General features: G+C 46.0%; 1 protein-coding gene across 1 annotated transcript; it reads right to left on the reverse strand.

Moving 5' to 3' along the window:
• Positions 1–4041: 4041 nt before the first annotated feature.
• On the reverse strand, positions 4042–14645 carry PGLYRP3 (peptidoglycan recognition protein 3). Its single transcript, XM_063105839.1, has 7 exons — positions 14597–14645; positions 11320–11521; positions 9208–9326; positions 8140–8292; positions 6657–6855; positions 4899–5017; positions 4042–4220 (listed from the first exon to the last, which is right to left on the reverse strand). Exons 1-7 carry the CDS (start codon positions 14643–14645, stop codon positions 4042–4044), a joined length of 1020 nt encoding a protein of 339 aa, XP_062961909.1.
• Between the last annotated feature and the right edge of the window lie 1600 nt (positions 14646–16245).

Below are 16245 nucleotides of genomic sequence, written 5' to 3' on the forward strand. Positions count from 1 at the left end.
CAGACAAGTCTTGCATGCTTTTGTTAAATTTGTTCCTAAACATTTTATTCTTTTCAGTGCTATTGTGAATGAAATTGTTAAGTTCATTTTCAGACTGTTCATTTCTAGTATATAGAAGAACAATTGCTTTTTTCATTTTAATCTCAGGTCCTCAAACTTACCAAACATGTTTAGTTCTAGTAGCTTTTTGTATGGATTCCTCAGTATTTTCTACACACAGGACCATACCATCTATGGATAAAGACAGTTTTACTTGTTCCTTTCCAATCTGGACCTCTTTCTCTTGTCACAAGCAGACTGGCTAGCATACAATGCTGGCGCCGTACAATGCTGCATAATAATGACAAGAATGGGCATGCTTGCCTTATTCCTCAGTTTATGAGAAAAGCACCCAGTTTTTCACCATTAAGTATGATGTTAGCTGTGGGCTTTTTTTACATGCACTTTATTAGGTTGAGAAAGGTGTCTTTCTATTCCTAGTTTATTGAGAGTTTTTCCAATTAAATAACAATTTTACAATGTAAAGTGCTTTGATAAAAAGATTTACACCAAGTGGTCAATCTGACAATGTTATAAAAAGTTAATTTTTTCCTCTTTGCTGTGGTCATTGTGTCCTACACAGAGGCTGGACCTATCTGAATGTGCAGCAGCAGCTGTACCTATATATAATCCACACAATCAGTCTAACGAGGTAGAGTATATATGGCTCTAGGGAAACCTGTTGTTTCTATACCAACCATTCAGGTGTTATTAGAGACAGCTTTGCATTAGTCAGAAAACACATTAAAGAAAGAAAAGAGTCATATAATAATAATAATAATTGGTTTGAAAATCTTTTCCTGGTCACCTTGGTTAATGAGTATAATCAGTCGAATTCCTTTTCTTACGTACTAAGTACAACAAATTAAGTACCGATGAATCAATGATCAATGATTTGATTTCTTCCTAAAGAGGAGTTGGGAATGAAATAGAGCTCCCTACACTCTCATAACATCTGCTTCTGTAGAATTGCTTGCTTAACCTAAGTAACTCCATTCTGCCCCCTGTCTGACCTGCAGACTACCCCGCCTTCTTCATGAGAAACCGTTGACCTCATAGAAACAAAAAACAATTACATAAAAACAGGAGCCATACACAGTGAACTATTACATGGGAACAGGAACCATACACAATGAAAACTTGTATGCTTGATTGCTCGAACGACTCATTCTCAGCCTCTGTGACCTAGCTCCCTAGCTTACTTTGTGCACCTGGACAAACCCATGTGTCAACGGGATGTACTTTTTGTCTTTCAAAACCACACAAGACCAAAGCCCAAGGCCACTCTTCCTTGGTTGCTCCTTGGGAGACAGATGCTGGCCAGCTGGAGTGAATAAACTGCCCTTTTCTGCACGAGTGGCATGTAAGTGCATTTCTTGTGGAAGGGTGCCTCACAACAACTACATGGGATGAGCTGCCTTGGAATTTGCCTTGAAAGAGCATTTGCCAGATGAGTGCTCTGATTTTACTTAGATTGTGTATTTAAGATCAATAAAAATAGATAATTTGGAGAAAACAATAATCCAAGCCATGCCATATTGTTGTTTTGAGGAGGCCTCCATGAGTGCTGATGGAGATGGCAGAGTCTACAGTCCCCCTCCAAAGCCAGCCTTGGGGAGGCCAGTGAGTCCCTGAGGCCTGGGACTGGTGTTTAAATGTTGCTTTGCCCCACACGGATTTGTCACCCCACTTCCCCTGGGTGATGGAGCCACAAAAGATTATTCAAAGCCCGTCTCTTCTGAGCAGTGAGAGACCTGAAGTGGTTAATCTCCACCAGAACCGTCAAGCAAGAGGCATCCCTTCCTTGGAATATTAACCCTGAATTGGGGTTCTCTTCCTGCATTTATTTTCCAGACCAGGAAGTTACAGGAAGAGAACATAGGTGGGGTTATAGTTTAACAATATAGGCTGGTAACTTTCAGTGAAACTAGTCAGATGACATTCCATTAGACAATTAAGTGATCCACCAACAAAAGCTTGATCTTAGCAAGCATTCCTTCTCCCTCCAGCAATTTTCCAGTATCTTCACATATCAATCAGTAACCTGTCTGTCTTTGACCCAGCAACCTTGCTGTGCCACAAATTTTTATTTTACACCAGAGACTTTATAGCCTGAGGAAATTTTCCTGTCCTTTGCAAGGTCAATATTTGACACTGCAAGGCTTTGGAAAACCAGGCCCCATGAAGTACATTTGCTTTAAAAATTCTCTATATTTAAATCAAAGGGAGGAGATCTTCTGCTTTGGAGGATTATAAGATGACCAAGACATGAAAAGGACAGCTTTTTCTTGACACCACTTCTCAGCATCTCACGTCCACCCCTTTGGCTACTTCCTACATAAAGGGCTATTAAACTCATCCTTGCTGGGGAAGGTTCCTCTGGGAAGTCTGCCCCAGCTCCCAACCCATAGGAAGGACTAAGTTGGCAGAAGTCTCTGATAGGAAGACATCCCATTCCAAGAGTTCTGGTCCTGGAGCCACCTTCCTCTGCTTGTGTAAATCGAGAAAGTGTGTTGAGTCTCCCTGGGTCTATCCGACCTCTAGACAAACCATTGCTTCTGTCGTTGACATGTCCAGGGCACCTTAGTGCAAATAACAAATGGACAGAGTAAACGAGATCAGGGAAACAGTCTTTGAAAAGCACAAAGAGCTGTATAAATGTGAAGCTGTTAAAACCTGCCTTGTAAGAGATGTGCAAACACTCTAAAAGCAAAGACATAGCATGAATACCAAAAGATTCATAGAAAGAAAAAAAACGCTTATGTCTCTTGCTCCTTCTATTTGTGCCTCGCATTCTTCCTCCTTCCCTCCTTTCCTTGTTTCCAGATCAGGACCAGTGAAAACGAGAGCCAGCTTCTGTGCTCAACCCTGTCTAAAAGTATGGAGCATCCCTCTGCAGAGGAGGAGCCTGGGCAGGCAGGCCGCAGAGCTCCAGGGCTCTGGGTCCTCACTCAGGGCAGCACCAAGCAGGGCGCAGGAGGGCAAGGGCAGGCCACAGGCACTGAGCAGCTTGTGTGGACACAGCCTGGCCTGGTCCTAGAGGAGCACACAACCCCTGTCCCAGGATGCTCTGGGGGGACAGGGACAAAAACAATAACAGCTGACAGGTACAGAGTAACCATGTATCAAGCACTGGTTCTAAACACTTTAACATAATAACACACTGAATCCCACAAACCTCATGAGATACATGTTACTGTTGTACCTGGTGCAAATGTTCAGGAAATAATTTCTTTACAGCAAGGACTTAGAGGAGACAATCTGTTTGGAGGGCTCTCTGAAAAGTTACCCTCAGACCGCAAGGGAGCAGGAGCAGAGAGAGCACTGGCGGGATGGAGGTGCTGTCGGGGAGGGCTCCCCAAAGAGGGGATGATGGAGCAAACTGGCAAAGTGAGCAGGGACTTGGATCCACTCATTCCTTTATTCATCCATTTCTTCCACAAACATCTACAGCACCTATTAAATTCCAGACACTGCTGAGGAACCGAGGACACAGAGAGAATAAAACACAGTTCCTGCCCTGGAGAAACTCACAGTCCATTAGAGAGAACAGACATGGCCATAAACAATGACAGCCCTTACAGAAGGGCTGTGTCAGATCTGCACAGTCTTGTGAGCAGGGGGGTGCCCATGGGGTAGGGGTGGGGCCACCAGCTAGACACAAGGGGAGGCACACCAGGCAGAGGGGTGCACACAAGGGAGAGAGAAGGACAGCAGGGACCAACCCGTCATCTCACCTGGCTGAGGAACTGGGTGCCCAGGGAGGGGAAGGTGAGCGGAGAGGAAGGCTGGACTCAGACACAGAGGGCTGTGAATGTCCAGCTACAGGACTTGGGGGACGCTGGAGGATATTAGCCAGGGAGGAAGACGTGATCATACTAACCTGAGAAAGGAGGGACAGGATGGCTGGCAGGGAGGGGGACACAAGTGCTGAGCTGGGGTGGATGGTGAGGACAGGAGAGACCAGCAGGGGAGGAGGAGCAGAAGGAGCTGGGGCTTCCCTCAGGGTTTGAAATGAGGCCAGGTGCGGATGATGTTGTACAAAGCCTGCCCAGGGGACAGAATGTTGGCCACATCACTGTGGCCCACCAGCAGGTAGTTGGGAGTCAGGTAGCCCTCGACCACAGCACACTGGATCAGGTCCTGGGCTGCCTCCAGCGACTCGGCATTCGGAGGCTTTTCTGCAAAACACATTAATCGCATCAATCTTTAGGATCTCAAGGTTAGTTGCTTAGATTAGGAACAAGAACTGAGATTCCAGTGTCCCTCCTACCCCATCCCGCCACATCTCACCATCACCATAACAACAAATTCATATAAATTCTGGCAATCAGTCACAAAAGGAAGACAAGGTCATTGTGTTCCCTGATCCCTCCTTGTCAAAGTTTCTTCCAGAAAGTTCTGTTCTGGAGGAGAACTACAGCACAACACACCACTTCTCAGCAGGTACAAAGCAGATACAGACCACTGGATTGTCCACTGCTTTGCCATAGCAGGCAGTAGTGCTCCCCAACATTGTCACCATGCTTACCAAGAAAGGGCATGCATTTGCCTACTGAGCCATGAAAGCACTGTAGTTTGCAGAAGATTTTTTTCCCCCTTGCTCCATACTTGCCTGGGTATGGATATAAAGTGAGATGGAGCTCAGTATGGTCATGTGTAGACTTGGGGCAAACGTTCTGATTGGGAGGGGCTCCTGGTGACATTCATCCTGTATTGAGAGTCCACTTTAAAGTTCAGATGTTCCACTGACACTGCCAGGCACCACAATGCAGCCTTTTTCCCCATGGAATGTTCCCCAGGTTTTCCACATATCAGTTCATCACCCAGAATCCCTCTGCCCCATGCTCACCCCTTACCTACAAAGTTGCCCATGAAGGCAATTCCTAGGGCAATATCATTGTATCCATAGGTGTGTGCGCCTTGGATATGCCAGCCGAGTCCTTCATATACGCCACCATCCTGGCCCACCAGGAAGCTAAGATTGGACAAAGGAAAATGAAGAAAGTCACTCTGGGAAGCAGAATTTGCTTTATTCGCTCTTTCAATCATTAATTCTTCTTTTATCCATTTATCAGGTATTGACAGGATGTCTCTCATGTGCCAATGTGCACAGAAACAAGACAAAAAACAAAAACAAAACAAAAAAAAGCAATCACAATCCACTGCAGTGAGGCCTTTGTCCCCAGCACTCCACTGAATCTGACCCCTCCAAGGTGACCCGTATGGGGCCTCCTTGACACTAAGTACGATGGACACTAATTTCACTTCCGGATTGCACTGCTCCTGTTGACCACTCTCTTGTTGACTTGCTCTCTTCTCTGGGCTTCCACAAGGCTGCGTCTCCCGGTTCTCCTCCACCCTGCCTTCCCTCAGGTCCCTCTGCCATCCCGTCTTCCTTTCCTCACATGTGGTGCTCCTCTGGACTCTGGTCTCATCCTTCTCTCTGCTCACTCAACATATTCACTCTGGACAATCATCCACTCCCATAGCTTCAATTACTATCTATAAAAACCAGCACATCCAAAGGAACCCATCTTCTTCTGCAATTTCCCCAGCCAGAAAATAGGGTATCGTCCTGAATGATTACATGCACATCAGAGTTAGAGGTGACACATCAGGAGGCTGGAGTGGGAGGGGGATACCATAACAGGTTTTGAAAGTCAAGGAACAAGGATCAGTCTCTGAAGACTGAATGAAAAAGGCAAACAAACATACCCTCAGCTTCTGGAGTGTTCCATTTGAAATTTCCAAAGTCATAGTCAATTGTGTATTATCTGTGCTGAATAACTAAAGCAAGACTATAGAAAATCCTACAAAGTGCAACAACAGTTTTCTTCTGTTTGCAAAGTCTGCTTTTAGAACAAGATTAAGAGGAGACAGTCAGCCCAGAACGACACATTTGCAAAAGCAAATTCACCTGAGACTTTGCAAAATACATTATGATTAAGTCACAGATGAATAATTGAAATTTATAATACTCTATCTAACCCTAAATCTCTTCTATGAAAATTTCAAGGCAATTTCCAAGTAGGTGCATTAGTTTAATGTGTTTCTTTATTGTGGACCTAGCATTAAAGGAACAAAAAGAGAATATTTTGATTTTACTCCCTGTCTTCAAACAGAAGACTGTTGTCTCTATTGCAGAGATAAGACAAGAGAAGCCTGGGGAGGTCAAAAGTTCCTGTATCTATTAAAGTAGGGTAAATAAAACCTGAGGAATGGCAGGATTCTGATATCTGAGAGAGTGAGTTTGGGGTTGGGCCAGACCAAGGTGGGGGCGAGCAAGGCCTTTGTCGGTGAGAAGGGATTACATAAAAAGGCACAGCCCTCTCGTGGCCTTCCCTATGGGCCTCACAGTCTTGCTTTATCAATACTGCTTCTAATGCCTTCTTTTCAGTCTCCCCAACCACTTGTGGAGAATATAGCCAAGAGAGATAACTAACCCTTAGCTATGCTCTGAATGACACTCAGTCCAGAGTCTTGCAAGAATAAAATATGGTGCCTTACACAAAGCACCTGGCAGGTGGGGCTCAGTGAATACTGTTTCCCTACCCAGCCTTCCTTCCTACAGCCCTGAAGAGAAAGAGAGTCATGTTTCCGCTGATCCCACTTACTGATATCCGATGTCACAAAAGTTCCGTATGTCCATGTGAAGGGACTGTATTTCTCGGACTTCATTCAGGCAGTCCACAGATACATTGCAGGTTACCCCAGCGGTGTGGATGATAATGACGTATTTGGCTGGGAGGCCCATTTTAGGGCAGTGTGTCTCTCTGGCTTCCCAAGAAGATCGTGTGATGATGTTGGGGCAGGCTGTGGGGTGATGAAAAACCAAGGGATTGGGAATTTGCTTTTATTCCTCATCAACAATCTCACAGCTACAGGCTGGGTTACTCCTCAGTCTCTCCCCAACCTCCAGCACCCACGGGCATATCCTAACATGAACTTGGCTGTAAGATTCTGGGAAGGTCCAGATGGAGATTGTCTGGGTCAGGTGGATGGAGCCAAGGAGCAGTGGCAAAAATCTACAGGTTCAGATAACTATAGGAAGCAGTGTGCAAGCAAAAGGGAAAGGACTGTTGATTGTACAGAGGCATGATCATTTTCTTCAAAAGACAAAGTACACCCACATGTTGACATACACTTTACAAATATATGCAGGTGTGTGTACTTGTGTAACAGGACCAGTATGCAGAGATCAGCTGTCTGAACTGATCACATGTATATGGAAATAATTTGAAATCTATAAAGAACTCTACAGATCTTAAGGTATTATCATCACTGAAGATAGGACCTGTCCAAAAGCAAGAAAAACTTTATTTCAAGATTTATAACATTAAAAAACTAATTTAAAAAAAAAAATCATTGAGTCCAAGAAAAGGCCCACTCTAGCAGAGAGTTAGACTACTGAAAAGTGCTTACTAATTTTGCTGGTTTTAAGTTTCTGTTTTTTCACTCCAAAATAGTGCATCATTTTTATTACTCAGCTTCTTGGAATATTCACTCTGATATCAGCAGAATCTGTGAACTCGGGTTTTTCCCAGCTCTACAGCCATTTTGTAGATTGGCTGGTTTTCGCATTTAGAAAGGCATGTGTGTGTGTGTGTGTGTGTGTTGTGTGTATTCACATAGTGCACACAAATATGTATATATGTTTATCCCACTCCGTTTCCCTGCTTTATTCTTCTGCACAGCTTCCATGCCGTCTAACAGCATACATATTCTACTTGCTGGTTTGTTCATTTTCTGTCTTTCCTCACTGGAGTGTAAGCTTCCTGAAGGTGGAGAGTTTTGTCTGCTTTGTTTATGCTGTATGCTCAGTACCTAGAAGAGTGCCTGCTCTTCAGTAAATATCTGTTGATTGAGTGAAAATCTGTGCACTCATTTTGTGTTAGGAATGAGTCTATGGCCATATCATTCTAGTGGGATGGAGAAGAGGCCAGGAAGTTGCCCTCTTAGAGTTTTTCCAGATCTCAGAGTTAATGATAGGGATGAGATGTTCTTGGTCCAAGAATCCGATGAGTGCCCAACAGGAAAGACCACTCCCAAGTGTGGCTGGTGGTGACGAGGAGGGTGAGGCAGGATTGAGGCTCTTACCTTTCCTGGGCATCACTGGATGTTGAGGGTCCAGGCAGATTTCTTCTTTCAAGAGAAGTGGCTGAATATATCGGGGTGACAGGTGACCCTTCTGGATGGCATAGGAGATTAGGCCCTCTGCAGCTGATAAGGCAGCAGGGCTGGGACTGCTGCCTTAAAAAGGATAACATGAAACATAGAACTGTCAGTAAGAAACTTCATCCTGGACTAGACACCTGGAAGGAAGATAAGATGACCACCTGAGCCTGAATAACGGGTGGAGGAGGGGAGAAAAAACAAAAAGACAGAGGGCCTAAGAGACAAGGACCACTTTGACAGAGCTCTCAGCAGCCAATGGCAACTTCTTCCAAGTGCCAAACTAAGACTTTGTCCATTCCATCTCTAGCTGAAAGGTCTGGGAGGCAGTAAAAAATACATGCAGAGGGTGGTCCACCTGATCAAGTCAGGTATGCCCTAGCATAGGGGAAAGGCTGACAGTATTTACTGAGTAGCTCCCATGATCTGGTATGTGGCAAGCTCTTTACATCCATTCATTCATGTAACTCTCACAGAAAACTTCTGAGATAAATGCTATTGCTAGCCCAGATTGTCAGATGAGTATACTGGCAAGTGCCAGTTATTCATCTATTAGATCTCAACTTTATCCTTGCTCTCCTCTGTTTTTCAGGGGGCTAGAAACCCAGACCTCCTTGCCTGCTGGCTTCTGGTTAGTTCCTACCAAAGGAAGATATTGGAAGAAGAGACAAGCCATGCTTTTCTGTCTCTGGCAGCCACAGCATCGGAGTCAGACAACTTCAGACTCCAGAAGTGATGGCAACAGCCGTGAGCTCAAGCAACATCGATGGTGGCTCCTGCAACATCACAGGAGTGCAGACCAGAGAAGAGGAAGAGGACGAAAGGAATGCATGTCATAGAATCCAAGGGAGAAAGAAAAGGATTTCAGGAGAAGGGCGATCATCAGAGAAGACAGTATGATGTCAGCTGAAAAGATAAGAGCGTTGAGACTAGGAAGTGGGGGAAGAGAGTGTAGACAGCTCTCTGGTGAGGGCCAGAGGGAATGACCATTACCTATCTTACTGCCAAAGAAGGCGATACCCAGGGACACGTTGTTGTAGCCCTGGCTGTGCAAGCCTTGGACGTTCCAGCCAACACCTTCATAGACTCTGCCATCATCCCCAACCAAGAAGCTGCCAAGCAAGGAAATATGGGTTTAATGACAAATCCCTGTAAGACAAAACCTCTCACCGATCCTCAAAAGGAAAATGGGTTCTAGAGGCTCATAAATAAATACTGTGCTTCAATAACATGATAATGGGGCGGTGGGGTGAGAGACAGAATAACCAATTTTAAACACCCCCAAGACATCGGAATATATGTTAATCTCTGTTGTGACTTAGCTTACATGTGTTTTTCAGAACCTCACTTTAAAAATACTCATATGGTTCAAAGTGCAATTTAAATGTGTGACTCTCAAGGACTGGAGGACATTAGTTCAATATTTTTCAGGGGCTTGAGAATTAATTCATCATGTTTTTAAATTATACGGCAAAGCATTTGAACATTTTTTAAAACAATTGCTCAAAATTCAGGAATGTCTATATACTGACTTTTTCTTCAATTTCTCCTTAGGAATTCCTTTAAGCTCTTCTTTATCACAGAAATTTGTTTACACTGATCCTTTTTTGCAGTTTATTTTTTAAATCAAATATATATATTCTTTTATTCTACCTCTTCTTCTATTTCTTCCTCTTTATAATTTCTAGTTCTCCACTTTCCAATCACAGTCTTCAGAACTGAGATTTTCACAACTCTTATCATGTTCATTCTTTAACAGATTATGAGTTTCCACAGCAAACTGGACACAGAAAATACACTTTCCCGAGGTCAAGTAAAGACCCTGATTTGAGTCAGGCCGACTTGCCACCGCACGGACATTGGCCCAGGGAACAAGTGTGGGAGCCCAAGTGGGGCCACAATTTCCCTGGCTTTGCTGCCAGTACTTTCAGCAGGTTCCTCTGTCACTTCTGCAGCAGCCTTTGGTGAGTCCAACATGAACAGTCCCTTATGGCTACAGGCAGCTACATTGTAAAAATTGTAGATTGTCACTACAGAAACCTGACTTAGATATGCAGTAGCTAAAATCACTTAGAAATACAGCGGCTGAAGTAGGCAACACAGCGGTGACAACTGCAGGATGGTGGAGGTGCTCGTGGAGGGAGAGCAGACGGGCTACAGTTAATACAGTCCCCACAGAGGGTGGGCACAGAAGACCCCGCCATCCTTGGGGCAGTAACGGCTTCCACCAGGGCCCCCAGCTGCTCTTACTTACTTGTGTTTAAAAATAAGTAAATAAGAAGACATGATTATCCTTCCCAAAATGAATAATTCAGAAATCATTTATATTTGTCCTTAGAATTTCACAGGGGAAAGCCCTCTGTCTCTCTCCTTCTACGTATAAATAACATTGTCCCTGAGGCCATAAGGAAAGGTCTGGGCCCCCACCGGTAATCCTCAGCGTGGATACTCGGTGCACAGTGTAAGGATCGTTCACGCCTCACGCTGTGTGAGCACGGGGCTCTGCTCCCCACCACTCCCAACGCTCACTCTTCTCCATGTGCTCCCCCGCCACCCTGCCGTGGTGGCCCTTCAGGGTAATAAGTGGGAAACCGCTTCACAGGGTCCAAGCCCTGCCTGTGTGGGGACGTGGAACAAGGGCCACATCAACAGGCGGGCTCTGCACAGTTGGACTTTGAGCAAAGTCTGTAGTTTCCCTACCCCATGGCCTTCTGGTCTGTGAAATAAGTGTGGTAATATGTGTGCTACCCATTCCTCAGAGGAGCTGGGAGACCTAACTGGGTAATATTTGCCAAGACCTTTTCAAACTGTAATGTTCAGTGAGCTCCAAGGGTGTGACTAGTTATGACATAACCTTCCCTGCCTCTTGTCAGGAGCTCCCAGGGTCAAAGACCACTTATATAAATAGCTCAGAGCAGTCCTTCTAACGACCCCCAGAAGATTTTGGATTTTGTTTGATTTCCTTTATAACATTTTTTATTCATTATAAAAGCAACACAAATGAAGCCCAGAAAATGGGATGTGGGAAGCCCAGTAGGGAAGTGGGAAGCGCCCTAAGAGGGGTAACTTTGGGTGTGGGCTTCGGGGACCTGTCCAGCCTCTTACTTGTATGCCACGTCGCACCAGCCTTCGGTGTGGACAGAATGGGACTGTAGGCCCCGCAGCACCTGGCTGCAAATGTTCTGCTCCTGACACTCCATCCCTGTGAGCTGGTCCATTATAACGTAGGCCACAGGCAGGGTCAGCGGGGCCCTGCAGGTGAGGGGTCTCACCCCCCACTCCTTGCGGGAGACTATGGTGGGAGCATCTGCAGGGAGACCACAGGATGGCATGTAGCAGGTCCTACTCATTTCCCCCACATGCTGTCCACACTGCCCTGAGTCCTCCCAGCTGGAGCCCTTCCTGCCCCGCTGCAGAGGGAGAGGCCCCAGAGGAGGCTCAGCCCACAGCCTCCCCTTCTCACCTCCACGGCCCCGCCGGGCTAAACATCCACCCAGATGGACTCTGCATTCAGTCTGGGGAGTCAGGTCACATTTTTCCCTCAAGGACAAATCCCATCCCCAGCTCCTCTCTGGGCTGCTCCATGCTCCCGTCCTTCAGAAAGCATCCCCAGCCAACACCCCATGCCCAGCCCTGGAGCTCGGGGCTGCCTTCTCCGAAGCACCAATGCGGATGCTTCAAGATGCTTTTGCTCCTACTTTATGTCTTGTCATCCCTTCAGAGCAGTGACTTTGAAGGAAGCACTGTCAGTCTCCTCAGCTAGGGACTCCAGAGCCCACAGGAAGTTCCAAGAACATAGGGCATATGTCTCTTTCTTCCTGACAAAAACTCACTAGGGGCAGGGTTCTGATGTCCCCACGTAGGACTGTGGCATCCTGAGGGCTCCCCTTCTCTATCCTCATCTTGGGAGCTCTCTTAGTACAAGACATCCTATAATACTAAGCTGGGGGTGCAGGACATGTCTCTTCTCCTGGGTTTTCTCTCCTTTCTCTCTCTTTAGGCAAAGGAGCCCACCTTTGTCTTAGGACTCAGGACCATCCATAGGAGTAGTTGGCAGATGAATCCATTGAGACTCCACCCCACCCCACTCACTCTCAGCCCAGACATAATCAGGTCCTGAGAAACATTTCTGGCCACCTAAGAAACCCCAGCCAATCCACAGAGTGCCTCACCATTGCGATGCCTGTGAATGAGCTGGGAGATGCCAGCAAACAGGTCCAGAAGCCTCTCAGAGATGCCTCTGGCTTGGGTTTCATTCAAGGAGAACTGTGAGTTCTGAGAATCTCTCCCTGCAAAGGAATATTGGTGCTGGTCCTCAGAGAACACCAGGCCCACATGTTCAGAGCATAAGCCATACATCCCCACCCACATTCCACAGCCTCTTGGCCTCCCTGGATCCCCAACGTCCTCCAGGAAGCAACACAGAGGAGAACCACAGATGTCTCTGGGCTCGTCCTGGCTCAGCCTGCCACATCGGCTCCAAAGAGGCCTTCATTCTCCCGCCCTCCCCACAGCTCCTTTCATTCCAGGAACACTGCAGTCTCTCCTGCCACCTCATCTGTGCAGTGCTGCCTTTCCTGGTTCCCCCACACATGGTATTAGGCCCACGGGTGCCCATCAGAGTGTCACATACCAGGAGGGTCATCATTGTTGTGAGCTAGCACTCATGCATGTGTTAAGCACCTGTTGGTGCCAGGCAAGGTTCTTGTAACATAGAAATATGCAGGTCATTGTAACTGTCTTCAAATACTGGATACTTGCAGTTTCCATAGTGTAGTGGTTATCACGTTCACCTCACAAATACTGGATACTTTAGAACAGGACTTATTAAGGATTAGCCCTCATCTCCACTGCCCCATTCAGTGCCTGAGGTCATGAAGCAATAACCAGCATCTGTCTGCTGAGCTCAGGCCTCCTGACCCTCCAACTGTGGCCTGGGGGTGGTGGGGGCAGGGGGAGCCACAGTCCCTGATGGAAGCATATCTCCAGACCTTAGCAGACCTGTCACTCAATATCTCCCACAGGCCAGCTCTGTGGTTTATAAAACATGTTCAAGGACACTATAAGGATTGTGGCTTAGAACAGCTTTATGAGATAAGCAAAGCAAAATAATTACTCCCTCTTTACAGATGGAAAACTGAGGCTCAGAAAGGTTTAAGTGACTTGTCCAATAAGACACAGGTTTCAAGCAGTAAACTCAGATCCAGCCAGACTCTCTGACCCCATGACCGCTGCACTCAGCAGCTTCCCCAATGTCAGATAGTCTGTGGCCTGTTTCTCTGTCTATAAGTCAAAGTCACTGAGGGTCTCCACCATGGTCGTGGGGGTCTGTCGTTCTATGAAATCAAGAGCAAATGTATGACAACACTAAGGCTGGGGTATGCTGGACAGCTGGAGAGACTGCTGAGGATGGGAGCCCCTCTCACAGGGGAGGGGGCCAGGGCAGGGCTGTGATGGGGAAATAAGGACTGGGAGGAGGAGAGATGAGCCTCAGGACTCCCAGAGCAGAAGAACATCCACCTGGCCAGAGCCGACAGGTGCAGTGCATGTGCAGGGCAGGTGCAGGCAGGAATCAGGAGATTGGAGTGATGGATAAACACAACTCACTACCTCACTTGGGCAAGTTACTTCCTCATTGGTAAAATGAAAGACTGAGCGATGTGTTCCCTGATCTGTGAGTTTCTCCAACACTAACTCCAAGCTATCCTATTAAATGAGCTGTCTAAGTAGCAGAAGGCAGAGAGAGGGCTAAAGTACATTATTCTTTCAAAACAGTGTCTATACGTATAAGACAACATGAAAAACATGTCCAATATTGAAGAATTACCAAACTCACTTTCATTTTAATTCAACAGCATTTATTTATTGAGTGTTTGCTATGTGTCTAATCAAATATATGAAACCATAAGAAATATTCTTGATGTAGGAAAAGGGCATTGCTACTCTCAAGGAATTTGCTTTTATTTACCAATATAGATCCAAATGCTGGGTTTAACTATGATTGGTATAATAATGATGGTGATGATAATTAAATCATAGCTACAAATTACCTGGCATGTATTACTTGGGCATTGTGCTAAATGGCTCACACTTGTTATCTAATTTAATCATCAAAAATAACTCCAAGAAATCAGCAATATGATCTTTTTATCATGAAAGTAAATAAGACTCAAACACACTGAATAACTTGTTGAGGATTGTAGCAAATGGCAGGGCAAGGATTTGAATGGAGAGCTGTGAACTCCAGATAAGTGCTCCAAATTGCAAAGCTACACTATCCTCTGGCAAAGGGGGAGCACTGGGCAGATTTCTATTATCCAACTTGAGGACAATCTTCTGTTGCTCACCAAAAGCACTTCTGATACAATGAAGGAAAACTTACCCCAGGCCTGGAGTCCCAGAGCAGAGAAGACCAGAAGCCACCACAGCATCCTCTTACAGTCTCAGGACAACAACAGGGAGTATGCAGAGCAGCCCTGGGGGAGATGCTGACAGTTAACGACCATGCACGCTCTGCAAACGGAGCACCACACACACACACACACACACACACACACTGCATGGTGCCCTGTCTGCCTCCCTGCCATACCGTGGGCCTCCTGAGGGCCAACACCTGGTTCGGGCCGATGAAGGTTCCCCACACACAGCAGGTGCTCAAGAAATATGAGGACACTGATGCCTGTGTCATTCAACTACTCCCCACCCACCTCCTCTTATCCAAGAGCCCAGTGCCTGATCTGAGGACTTCCAGAGTAAATAATAACAATTCCTAAAATCTTTGAGTAGTTGTTATGAGTAAATACCTAGTGCTGCGATTTTATATTTAATCCTTACAAAATTCCTGTACGATAAACATTTTGAACTCTGCTGTTATTTATAGATGAGAACACTGATGCTCACACCAAATGGAGTTACAAATAGAGGCAGGCCTGGGCTTCATCCCCTGCACTGTTTGAGAGTCAGAGGTTTGTAATGTCATCCAGTTCCTGATGGATGCTCAACTAACCTCTTCTTGAATAAGAATAATAATAACGAGAGTTACCACTTGCCGATCGCATTCTGTGTTCCACGTATTTGCTGAGGACTCCACAGAGAGTTTAAGCAGTCTCACAATGACCTATGAGACCCACACTTATCATCAGGAAACTGGGCCTCAGAGAGCTGAAGTCACTTGCCCAAAGTTCCCCAACTAGTACGGGCAGAGTCAGGTCCATACCCAGGTCTGTCTGACTCCAGAGCCTCTGCCTGGAACTTCACAATCTGCTTGAGATTCTGATAGAGACTCTCAACATGGGCCCAAGAGGTTAAACTACAGGATTGCTACAGCCCTTTCCAGCTCCAGGAATCTTTTCTGCTCTTTCAGGCAGAAATTAATTGCTTACTCAATCAAAATGAAATGTCAGCTCCCTTAGTTGTCAACTAAAACATCAACTCTTACTGTAATTATCCTACTGAGAAACTATAGAGAGGCTTTTGAGATAAAATGGGATAGATCATCACCCTCCAGGGTTTTAATACTATAATCAGTAGTCCCCAGGTGGAAAATTTTTAGAACCACAGCTTAAGATTTGAGCATGTAGAAGCTTCCTGCATCAGAACAAGGCACCTCTTCGAATGACACTCAGGATTCCATTCATTCAAGAAAACTGTGCACTAAGGACAAAATGAGCCCATCACAAATGAGACAGGCACCTAATAAATATGTGGGAAAGTGTCCAGCCTCCCTCCTTAACCAAATGAACAGGTAAGGATTAACTTGCCCAAGATCAAAGCCTTGTAGGCTGGTCTCCCAGAAAAGGGGTTGCCCTGCAAAGCTACTGGAGACCACTATCAATTCTGGTCAACAGAAGGTTTGGACCCTGGCCACTTTATCATGGTGCTTCCCCAACCACGAATGTTAATGCGGCAAATCCTGCCCATGCTTGTCGCATCATACACCTAAAGTGTCAAGGCTTGAGCCCAGCCCCTGGTCTTGCTAGGGGCAGAACTGCTGGTGTCTCCCACGCCCACCCAAACTGCAAACACTGAGCC

Source organism: Cynocephalus volans, chromosome 8 (assembly GCF_027409185.1).
Source record: "Cynocephalus volans isolate mCynVol1 chromosome 8, mCynVol1.pri, whole genome shotgun sequence".
NCBI classification, from domain to species: domain Eukaryota; kingdom Metazoa; phylum Chordata; class Mammalia; order Dermoptera; family Cynocephalidae; genus Cynocephalus; species Cynocephalus volans.

Excerpts from the sequence above, each read along its gene's own strand:
- PGLYRP3 (XM_063105839.1), bottom strand. The coding sequence starts at position 14,645 with ATGCTGTGGTGGCTTCTGGTCTTCTCTGCTCTGGGACTCCAGGCCTGG. Across the intron at positions 9,327-11,319 it reads TGGTGCGACGTGGCATACAA|CTTCTTGGTTGGGGATGATG; the intron begins GTAAGAGGCTGG and ends CTTGCTTGGCAG. Across the intron at positions 4,221-4,898 it reads CTTCATGGGCAACTTTGTAG|AAAAGCCTCCGAATGCCGAG; the intron begins GTAAGGGGTGAG and ends TGTGTTTTGCAG.